The 12,439-nt window shown below is 42.8% G+C and overlaps 1 protein-coding gene across 1 annotated transcript in view; it reads right to left on the bottom strand.

The window, feature by feature from the left end:
- Positions 1–372: 372 nt before the first annotated feature.
- The window catches only part of GAR1 (GAR1 ribonucleoprotein), a 183,347-nt gene continuing 171,280 nt past the window's right edge, over positions 373–12,439 (bottom strand). Inside the window, exon 6 of the mRNA XM_044063445.1 lies at positions 373–543. Within this exon, the coding sequence (XP_043919380.1) occupies positions 373–543 (171 nt within the window). The remainder of the gene's footprint in view (positions 544–12,439) is intronic.

Consider the following 12,439-nt stretch of genomic DNA (forward strand, 5'->3'; position numbering starts at 1 on the left):
ACACTTCAATAACCCAATGTTGTACTATTTATTTCATAACAAAATTTAAAACAAAACTGTCTGAACTATAATATGTTAAATATATACAAAACATAACCATAGTTAACAACTCTGTCATACTATCTTGCTGATGATGTTTTCTTTTAAAACTGCAAAGAAACCAGAGTACCTATTCAAAAAGAGGAAATTCACTACTAACCAGACAGAAGTTATCAGCTATGAATTGTGTTTTAACAGCAGCTATGGTACAACATTTCAATCTCTCACTAGTTAACAAGTGTAAAAATTAATCAGATCAGATTTGGCTTCTGGTCACAGAAATTGTTAAGATGTACTGATATAAAGGAATAACTCTCCTCCCTGCATGCATTATCATGATACAGTACCTCCACCAAAGCCTCCTCTACCACCACCTCTTCCTCCACGGCCACCACCTCCTCTTCCTCTGCCACCTCTTCCACCACCTCTTGGTGGTCCTTTCTCCCCTGGTGGTCTTGGCAGGAACCTCTGAAGAGGCAGCAACTTTGCTGGGTCAATGTAAAACTGCAAGATACAAAATAAAATTCTAATTCCAATGATGAAAAAAATCACTTTAAAAACATACAGCAGAATTCTAGTCAAAATTTCTGGTCTTTCATTACTTCCAATCTTCCTTTTTAGCCTTAACTGTTTGCTATTACAAAATGTACAAAACTCAAATGCCCTTTTCTGTGGCAATGACTATCACTGTAGGTGTCACGTGTGTGCAAAACATGCAGAGTGACACAGGGAATTCATGAGAGATTTAGTGGTTCCATTCTCAGAAAATGTGTACAAGAAGATGTGTGTCATTTACTTGCAATAAGTCCCTCGTTGATGGATTCTTGGTTGTCCACATCTCCACTAATCACAATTCAGCATTTTTCCTAGGAAATCTGATTTCAAGGATGTTTGTGCTTCAGTAACAACCCAAACTGTGGTGCAATTTGATGGCTACAAAAGCTTGCACATCTGCCATATGTTAAATCATCCCAATACACTACCTTAAGCACCATTCTGCAAAACAAAAAACAACAATGAAAATGCAACACTTGCATTATTAAGTAATATAAAAGTGTATATCTGCTTGAGAAGGCACTCATCCTAGAGATACAGGATACTCTCACAGGTCAATTGATAAGGTAAGACCCTCTTTCATGGATTACTAGCTGTCCTAAATCCCACGCAACAATCACTAGAGTGGTAAGGAGGTGAAAAATTGCATAAGCAGACTTGGGGACTAAAGAACTGCATATACCTTTCACATTTGTGTGTGTGTACATACACACACACACACACACACACACACATATATATATATATATATATATATATATATATTATATATATATACATACACACATATACACACACACACACACACACACACACATATATATATATATATATATATATATATATATATATATATATATATATATATATATATTATATATACACATATTTTCTCTCTCTTTTTAATTTCTCCAGATCTTTTGGTTTTCTAATACCATGATGGGAATGGGCCCCATTCCTAAGTCAAAGTACGAACAAAGTTCATGAAATTAGTATGGTTTTTACTCTTTGATGTCAGCCAAAAAAAGAAGTTATGTCCTTACCATAACGTTCCATGTGGAGTGTTCATCTCGCCTTGGTTATTACACATGGGTTCGGAGCCGATCCTCGGCTCCGTGCCGGCCGACTGCAAGCTCTGCATCGAGAAAAAACTCGAGGACATCTAATACCCACAATCCCCCTCTGCCTTTACCTCAGATCTAGTTTGCAAGCAAACCAGACATAAGCACGCACACATGCCACTATATACATAAAAATACATATATACAAACATACCCAGAGTATGATAGTAACAGTACTACTGCAACAGCAGAAGGAGAAAACTCCAGACCAGGCACCAAATCGAACGTTCTTCCTAAGGGTGGGAAGGGTGGGAGTGTAATAACAAAGCGAGATGAACACTCCACATGGAGCGTTATGGTAAGGACATAACTTCTTTATGTGAGAGTGTTCAATCTCGCCTTTGTTCTACATGGGTAGCGTCCTAGCTCCATGATCCTGAGGAACTCAAGGGAGAACGTTCTTGAGCACAGTGGAACCAAAGGTTGCCCTATCCCTAGAAACCCTGTCCACTTTGTAATGAGAGATAAATGTATGTGGTTTAGCCCAAGTAGCAGCCGCACAAATAGTGTCTAAAGGTAGCGAGCTGCGTGAGCCAAAGATGTAGACACTGATCTGGTAGAATGTCCTCTGGGTTTTGCAGATAAAGTTTGGTCAGAGGCTTCATAAACATATGTGATACAGTCAGTTAGCCATTTAGAAAGAGTTCGTTTAAGTAACTGCAAGACCCTTTCTGCTGTCAGCAAAAGCTACAAATAGTTGATCAGATTTCCTGTGATCTTTTGTTCTATCCAAATAAAATCTGAGTTGTCTATGGACGTCCAGTTTGTGCAACATATACTCCAATTTATTAGAGTGGTTTTAAAGAAGGTGGGTAATTCAATGGACTGATTGATATTACTAGAAGAACAAACTTTGGGAAGAAAGGATGGATTAGTGCGTAGGGATACTCTGTCAGAATGAAATATTAAATAAGGATGTTTGACCGAAAGGGCCTGAAGCTCAGACACTTTCGTCTAGCAGATGTAATGGCCACTAGAAATAATGTTTTCCATGACAAAAATTTCAACGTGCAACTTGAAGCTGGTTCAAAGGGTGGCAACATCAATTTAGAAAGCAACAAATTTAAATTCCACGGTGATGTCGGACTTCTGACTGATGGTCTGATATGAAAGGAACCTTTTAAAAGGCTTTACAAAGTCTGTGAGCCATAATAGGCGCACCACATTCTTCTATATGATAGTTAGAAATGGCAGCTAACTGTACTCTTAAAGTAGCCGGGGAAGCTCCTTCATGAAATAATTCAGTCAAGAATTCTAAAACCTTGTTTAATGGAGCTGTAACAGGGTCCAACTGATGTGACTCCAGAAAACAAAAGCGTTTCCATTTACTGGTGTAAGTCTTTGTAGTGGAAACTTTATGAGAAGCTACCAAAATATCCTGAACCGCCGATGTAAGGGGAATTGACCTGGCTAAAAAGGGAAGCGGAGCAGCCAAGCTGCTAGATGGAGAGATTCAGGGATGGGTGAGGAACTCCTGACCAGTGAGTCAGTAGATCTGGCTCTGGGTCCAGCATCCAAGGTCCCCGAATGCGGTGATGCAATAGAAAGGGGAACCAAATTTGACGAGGCCAGAACGGAGCAATGAGAATTATAGTCCTCTGAAGGTTGTTTGCTTTCTGTAGAAACTTTGCAATCAGGGGAAATGGAGGAAAAGCATATAGGAGACCCGGGGGCCAATTGTGCACCAGCGCGTCCCTGGGGACTTCCCCTGGAGGGGGTAATAGGGCAAAGTAGCTCCTGCATTTGGCGTTCATTGGAGACGCAAACAGATCGCAGGTAGGCTGGCCCCATTTGCGAAAAATCCTTCCTGCAACTGATTGTTTGAGGGACCACTCGTGAGGCAATAGTATTGTTCTGCTCAGCCTGTCGGCTATGACGTTGGATGACCCCGGGATGTGCGTTGCGATCAGAAAGCGACCGGTGGACTCTGCCCATTGCCAAATTCTCATGGCCTCTCTGCATAGTTGGTAAGACCTGGTTCCCCCTTGCTTGTTTATGTACCAGACTACGGACATGTTGTCTGTCTGAACTGCAATGGTCCCTGGAGGAAGAAGGGGAGCAAAGTGTTGCAACGCCAAAAACACTGCCCTCAACTCCAGAACATTGATGTGCAGATTGTACTCCAGATTGGTCCATTCGCCTTGGACTATCTGTCCCTGAAAGATGCCCCCCCACCCTATCAGGGAAGCGTCCGTGGTTATCGTTGCTGACGGTGTGGGTAGCACAAATGGTCTTCCGCGAGATAGGTTGCAAGTCTGTAACCACCACCTTAGGTGTGATTTGCATGTTTTCGTTATCAATATTTCGTGAGTCAGTGGAAGTTGTTGGAATGACCATTGTGCAAATAGAAGCCATTGTAGCACTCTCATGTGCAGTCTTCCCAATGGTATTGCTATGAGAGAAGCTGCCATGAGACCCAAAACTTTCAGAACAATTTTTGCTGGGGACTTTCTGGACGACAGCAGAAGGGAAATGTTGAATTGAAGTGCTACTATTCTTTCTGTCGGAAGTTTTAGAACTAACTGGCGCGTATCTAATTCCGCTCCTATGAATAAGATATGCTGTGATGGCTGTAGCAAAGATTTCTCGAAATTTACTGAAATGCCAAGGTGTGTACAAAGTTGTAGGGAGTAATCCCTGGCTTGTATCAGTTGACGCCTGGTGGTGGCAGACAGGAGCCAGTCGTCCAGATACGGAAACACCTGGAATCCTAGGCGCCTCAGATGAGACGCTACCACTGCCATGCATTTGGTGAAGACCCTGGGGGCTGTGGTCAGGCCAAAGGGCAGGGCTCGAAACTGATAGTGACTGGCTCCCAGCCGGGCGCAAGTGATCTCTGGACGCCCTGGCCATTTTGATGTGGTAGTATCGTCCTTCAGATCTATTGAGCACATCCAGTCGTCCTTCCGTAAGAATGGAAGGATCGATTGAAGCGTGACCATTCGGAACTTTTCCTTCTTGACAAAGCGTTGAGATGACTTAGGTCCAGAATTGGCCTCCAGTCCCCTGTTTTCTTTGGAACTAAAAGAACCTTGAGTAAGTTCGAATCCTATTTGGTCCGCTGGGACTGGTTGGATGACTCTTTTTTCTAGCAGCTTTGAAATTTCTGTAGCTGCTGGGTCTCGCAGATGGGGTGGTACATCTGGGAGTTTTCTCTTTGGAATGGGGGTGGATAGAAGCGGGATTTTGTAACCTCTGGTAACAATGCTTTTACCCAATTGTCTGAAGAAAGGTTTTGCCAGGCCTGAGGGTATAAAGCTAGCGACCCGACTGCCTCCAGAGCAGGACAGTCGGGCCTCCTCTCAGGAGTGCTGAAAAGGTTTGCCAGGAGGTTATCCCTGTCACCTTGGTTTTGCGGACCCCTCTGCCGCCAGGGCGGCGTCTTCCACCTCTGCCCCCTCTGCCTCTAGAGGGGCATCACCCTGTGTGTTTGGAAAAGATCCTTGGGGTTTTGAAACCACATTTTCCCACCACGTTGCCCTTTGGGGTGCGGTCTGGAAGGGTGGAAAAACGGACTCCGACAGCAGACAGAGTCTTTCCCTCCTGTTCACACCGGGTAAGGGTCTCCTTTACTTTAGGGCCAAAAAGTGTGGCTCCATCAAATGGGGCGTTAGTAAAGGAAGACTTGAAGGCTTCCGCAAACGAACATAAGCGCATCCAGGATTGCCTACGAAGAGCAATCGCTGAAGCCGCTGCCCTACTCGATCCTTGGCTGCATAGGATATTAGCCTCATGGGCGAGTTCACAATGGACGTAAGGGTGTTGAGATGCGCTGTAACTTTCTCTGAGACAGCGGCATCTGTAGCACCCTGGAGGGTATCTCCCAACTCTTTGACTAGATCCCTCTGTAAGCGTGTAAAATGAGTCAAAAAGTTCAGGGAGCATAGAAAGCCGCTGAACTGAAAATGCGCTTCCCGTATCTGTCCATGGTCCTAGAATCTTTGTTAGGCGGATGGACAGATGAGGAAGACTCCGACATCTCCTTTTTCGTGGCCGCTGCCACCACCATGGCGTCTACTGGAACTCCTTTGGTAAGGTAAGCTTTGTCCTGTGGTGCCGTGATGTACTTAGGTAAGCTTTGTCCTGTGGTGCCGTGATGTACTTATTTGGCTTCCTAGGGACTGGTTCCACCGTGTCAGGAGTCTCCCACGCCCTTCGAGCAATTAATTCCATTAACTCATCAAAGGGCGGAGTGACCCAGGAGGAGGAAGGACGGGCACCAAATGCCTTCAGCAAAACTGACTCATCCTCAGAAGGGGGAAGGGCTTGCCAGTCACCTCTCTGTTTAAGGATCTCCAAGATGTCAGAAAAAGAGACATCCTCTGAAGGTGACTTAGGGGACCCTTCTGACTCATCTAAGTCAGTATCAGATGTCAAGGATTCTTGTGGAGAATCCAAGTGTCTCCTCTTACACAGTCTTTTCCTAGGGACTTCTTCGTGGGGAGCATCCGAAGAAGCCTCCGAGGAAGAGGGCACCCTCCAGGGGTGGCTGAGACACTGGTGCCCGGCGCTTGGGCGTGGCCGTGGGTGCAGAGGAAGATAACGGTCCTTTGCGGGAGGAAGCTGTACCTGCTGATGTGGTTGTCTGGGTAGACAACACCTTCCTCATGGTCGAAGGCCCCGGGTCCCGAGTCGAGGTATCTCCGGTTCGAAGAAATGGGAAGAATCCCGAAACAGGAGCGAAGGCACCGACCCGAGGACGGAACCGAATCGATCCATGCCGTGGCCCGAGGGAGAGTCGGAACGAAACATCGGTCCGACTCGGTCCCGAACCAAGGACAGATCTTCGGCCCGAGACTCCGGTACGGATCAGATGGAGTCGAGGTAAGCGGTGCCGACCGAGAAAAAGGCGGTTCTGGCACGAGGCTCCACAATCATCAGGTCAGCTTCTTCCGGCTCCGAAGACTGAACAGGTCTCGAAGGAGGAACAGATGGAGATAGTGGCAGGCCTTCAAGTCTCGACATCAACTGAGAGGAGACCGAAATAAGCTTGGACAGGGCCGTATGCTCCATAAGTTTCTGCACCACACGGTCCGCGTCGGTGTCGGAAAGGGCTCTAGAAGAACGAGTCGAAGGGATCGAAGACGGGCCGACCTCAGCAGAGTCGGTGGAGGAGCTCCGTCACGGTTCCAAGACTCGAGGCTCGGGAACTGCCAACAGTTGAACACTCGGCCCGAAGTCTGTGGAACCGGTGATCTAACTAGACTCGAAGAGCTCGGAGCCGATGACTTTGGCTCCGACGCCTTCGACCCCTTCGAAGACTTGGATGCCTGGTCTGAAGCATCCAGAGCCTCCTGGAAAGAGGGTTTCAGCAATCCTCTATCCATCAGTTTCCTGCGCCTATCTGTCATGACCCTCCCACTAAAAGAGTGACAAATAGAGCAGTCCTCTTGTAAGTGGAGAGGGCCAAGACAGTAGACACAGGAACTGTGGTTGTCTGTGACCGACATTTTTTGGCCACACTGACAACGTTTAAAGCCAGATTTCATCTTTTCAGACATATTGAGAAATGAAAAAGACAGTCCAGTCCAGTAAAAGTCCAATCCAGTAATAGTGTCAAATCCGGTAATAAGAGTCTGTTTGATAATAGCTAAAACAAGTCTACCACAAGTTTTTAGTCAAGAATGTCAAATCCGTGAACTGCCTAAAGGCAAGACTATAACAAGATTCTAGTCACAAGTCCAAGAAGGGGTAGGCCCCGAAAAACTCTAAACTCGAAAGTTAACTAAGTTAACTATTCTAAGTATCGAGAATTCCTAATGACTCACACACCTACTCTTATACTTTAAGTAACTAGATAAAATTCTCTGAAATTTAAACAGAATAGATAAAAATCTTATCTGTACAGCCTCGAGCTAGTCTCCAACGATGCGTATGCAGCAGCGGCAAACTAGATCTGAGGTAAAGGCAGAGGGGGATTGTGGGTATTAGATGTCCTCGAGTTTTTTCTCGATGCAGAGCTTGCAGTCGGCCGGCACGGAGCCGAGGATCGGCTCCGAACCCATGTGTAAGAACAAAGGCGAGATTGAACACTCTCACATGTGCTCTTTTCAGCACCCGCAAGGTGCCCAGCAATAATGACTCCTGCAATTTGTACGGAGTTACATGTATTGGTAGCATATTTAAATAGGACTGTAGACTATTTTTTTATAAGACTCATTGCTCCTACTACTACTGGAAATATCTAGGTATCTTTCTTCCACATTTCTATCATTTCTGCTTGCAAATCCTGATATTTTATGACTTTGTCTCTCTCAGTATGCAGGACACTGTAGTCACTGGGTGTGGCAATTTCAATGATCAATGCTACTTTTGTCTTCTTTTCCTGGACCACTATATCTCTACATTGAATCATCAGTGCAAGATCTCACAAACACTGGGTGGCCACTCCATTGACTGCTGAGGCTTTCTACTGAATCCCAACTGATCCACTGTTAAGTATCTTACAGTGCTACTTTGCAGTTTAGCTTGTTATTACTCAACATTGTTAGATTGTACTTTTTGTTGAACTCTGTTAGTGCTGCTTCTGTATATGCTCATTGTTTGTAGAATTTGCACTCATCTATTTTTAACTGCAATTGTTTTCTGCACTTCAGCCTGATTGTAAGTGTTGACTGTTTGGCTTGAGTTTTAACTTCATTATTTACTGCACTTTGGGGTTCATTTTAGTTTTCTAGCATCGATCTTTTGAACTGTTGGTAATGGATGATCCCATGTGATGGAGACCATCATTTTCTATGATGCTTTGTGGCTCGTATTGCCAGTATTTAACCACTTCAATACCATCATGTTTGCACAATCCCCAGTGCAACAGTCTCGCCACATTATTATACCTTTCAGTATACAGTCCTTCTGCCATTAGTATGTCACAACCAGCAACGAGATGTGCAACGGTTTCCAATTCTGTTTTACAAAACCTACATTTGTCTATTTCTCCCACATATTCAATGGACTTTGTAAACTAACGTGTACGTAGCCCAGTATCTTGGGCCACCAATATTAACCTTTCATCTCTTGGTTTAAATTCACTTCTCCTTAACGATTCCTGCATTCGTTCCTGATCAACATGAGGTTCTTCCAGAAATTTTCTATACTTGCAACTGTATTTATGCTTTTTCCACATTTCTTGTTTTCTCATCTGATCCTTCACCTTATATTCTTTCTTTTGTTTTTTGGCACGTTCAGTTGCCGCCTAACTTATTATCTACTTGTGGTTTGATTTCCATTCCTGCTTGACGCCAATATGCTTCTGCTAGCCTAAGCAGGGAAGTCATCTTAGATTTATTCTCATGTTTCAAAATCTTCACTACGTTTGGGCCTTGTGTCGTCAGCAGATGTATGGAGTCCCACGATTGCAGATCTATACATGTAATCAATTTCAAGGAGGCCCATCCCTCCTTCAGAACGAGGAATATATAATCTTGGTATGCATTGATTTTTAAAAATCATTTGGTGAGCATGAAGCATCCTACTTGTTCTCCTATCTAATCTATCCAGCATGTTTTGGGGCCAATCACCCCCAAAACTGTAAGTTAGGACAGGAAGAGCAAATTGGTTTATATCTTGGATTTTGTTCTTAGAAGTCAAAGCTATTTTCAGGATTAATTTAAGTCTTCTGAAGTACTCCTTGCTAAGTTTTATTCGCATTTGTTCATGTTTTCTTGTTGATTCTTCATCAATTCGCAAATATTTATACACTCCCGCTTGCTCAAGTTTTTATATCACATTCTCGTCCCAAACCGATGTTTTCTTGGTGCTGCAGTTTTCCTTCTTTAAAGGTTGTTTTTGCACATTTATCAAGACCAACTGACATTCTTATATCAACTGAAAAAGTTCTGACAACTTGCAGCTGTGCTTTCAGTTCCTCATCTGATGAGATATACAGTTTCAAATCATTGACAAACAGAAGATGAGGTCTTCGCATTTTGTTGTTTTCTAGAAGCCAAATTATAGCCATGACCTAAAGCTGTTAAATAGACAGCATAATGGATTAAGGGCAAGCCAGAATAGCAGCTGTGATGGACAGTCAACCCTGGAATATCCCCCGTTGCATTTTTATCCCTGGAATAATAAGTTGTCCTTTATCATAGCTTAATTGCAAAGTGGTCTGCCACTGTTTCATGGTCACATCAGCGTAGGGTGTATTATTATACATTTTTAAGCACTCTTTTATTTTATTATTATTATTTAACATTTGTTTGCCAGGATAGTCCAACTGGACAACAAGTGTCCTTTTTCAGCAGAGTCTAGGGAAAAAAACTCCATAAGTTTTTAAAGAGAAGAAAAATTTACAAGAGAGACATTACAGAGTGGTAGCATACAGATTGTAGACTTTACAGCAGTTTGTATACAATAAGAAGATATTACCCTTTTTGGTTAAAAATACAAGTGTACAAAATATACATTGAGTAGATAAGAACATGGTAGAGCATGGCAAGATATTTCACAATTGAATAAGAGTATATAAATGTTTACGTTTCCATATAAACATTCAAGCAACTATACATGTAAGAGTATGCATATTACACACACACACACACACACATATATATATATATATACACATACATACACACACACACACACACACCCACACACACATGCACGCACGGCTCCCCTTTATAATCTCAAAATACTGAAATCTCTAATTTCAGCATCTCAAAACCATAAAGGCGAATGTTCAAAATCCCGAAACACAAAATAGTGAACATATACACACCACATACACTATCCTACCCACACTACATACACAAACACAAAAACACAAATCAACACACCTACACTACATATAATCAGGGGGGCAAGCCCCCATGCACCCCCCCACTTATATATACTAACTCTGAGATCGCACAGACAGCCAACTCACACCCAAACATTCCACAGTCCCTCACACACACACACACACACACACACACACACACACACACACACACACACACACACACACACAATCACACATATACAAACACCTACACATATATACTTTCACCTGCCAACCCAAACTCACATGTACAACTTACAAACAAACTCACATACATTCAAACTCTCACCCACAACCCTTACAAAACACTCACTTACCTTAAATTGCACCTAAATCTACACAAAACACCAGACGTTATTCAGCGTAAAGCCATAACCGCGAATTTGAGATATTCGAATTCGCGATTATGCACGTTTGCTATTTTAAATATTCGCCTTTATGGTCTCGGGATACTGAAATTCGAGATTTCAGTATTTCGAGAATATAAAGGGGAACCATATCTATATATATATATATATATATATATCTATATATATATATATATATCTTATATATGTATATATATATATATATATATATATATATATATATATATACACACACACACACACACACACACACACACACACACACACACACACACACACACATATATATATATATATACATACATACACACACACACATACATATCTATATCTATACACACACACACACACACATATACACATATAGGATACTGCTCTCATATGGATAGGTACAGTTAGTGTGTGTTGTTTGTGTTGTCCAGGACAAATGGGGTGTAGAAACAGTGAGTGGATGAGGCTTCAGGAGGTCAATTACAGTTGCAAAGATGCTTGGTGAAGAGGCACATTTTTAAGTAGGCTTTTGAAGGAGGGTGTGGAGTTGTGTAGTCTGAGGTTAGGTTGTTCCATATTTTTGCTATTTCATGGGCAAATAGTGATTCCCCGGATTTGTTTTTGCATGTGATGATTTCGATTAAGGGTTTGTTGGAGGACCGAAGTTGTCTATTTGAATTTTAGAAGTTCAACATACCAGTCAGGTCAAGGGCTTTCTCGGGATAGTACAGAATTAGATGAGCTAGGCTGAGCTGATGGTACCTTAACAGGTTTGGAAATTCAAGCCAGTGCATAGCTTGTAGGGAAAGGCAGTGGTGTTATCGTGATTTGGCACTGGTAACGAATCTAGCAATTTTGTTGTAACAGATGGAAAGTTTATTAAGGTCAGTTTTGTAAAGATTAGTTAGACTTAGGGATGCATCAAGTAGAGTAGATAAGAGGTAGGTCCTGGCTATTGCAATTCGAGATTCAGTGGTTAGATGACTTTTACAGCGATAGAGGGAACCTAGTTTTTTGTGGACTTTAGTGATTTGTTGATATGTGCTTAGAAAATTTGAGTTGCTGGTCAATGGTAACTCCTAGGAGTTTAGCCTCAGCAACTGGGGTGATTTTTGGTTTTGTTGGCGGAGAGTACAGAGAAGGTAAGGTTGTCAGTTTAGTAGAGTGGAATAGCATTAGTCGTGTTTTCTTGGGATATAGTATGAGATGTGAGTTGTTAAGCCAGCTTATTTCAGAGAAGGCTTCTTGGGCTTTTTGTTGGAGAACTTGGATGTTGGGTGCACAGCATATGAGAGTTGTGTCGTCAGCGTATTGGACTATGCTGGCTTTAGAGGTAGTGGAGTGGAGTTGGTATGTGAAGATATTAAAAGGAAGGGATCCTAGGATAGATCCTTGTGGCACACCTAAGGAGGTTGGGAGTGGGGGATAGAGAATTATGCCATTATACGGATTGTTGGCGGTTATCTAAATAGCTTTAAAACCAGAGTAGGGTGGGGTTGTTAAGGTTGAGGTCAGAGAGACATGACAGTAGTTTATTATGTGAGACTGTGTCGAATGCCTTGGATAAATCTAGGAAGGTAGCGGAGACTAATTTACCTAGACTC

The sequence above is a fragment of the Protopterus annectens genome, chromosome 2.part1, assembly GCF_019279795.1.
Source record: "Protopterus annectens isolate FY-2018-M chromosome 2.part1, PAN1.0, whole genome shotgun sequence".
NCBI classification, from domain to species: Eukaryota; Metazoa; Chordata; order Ceratodontiformes; family Protopteridae; genus Protopterus; species Protopterus annectens.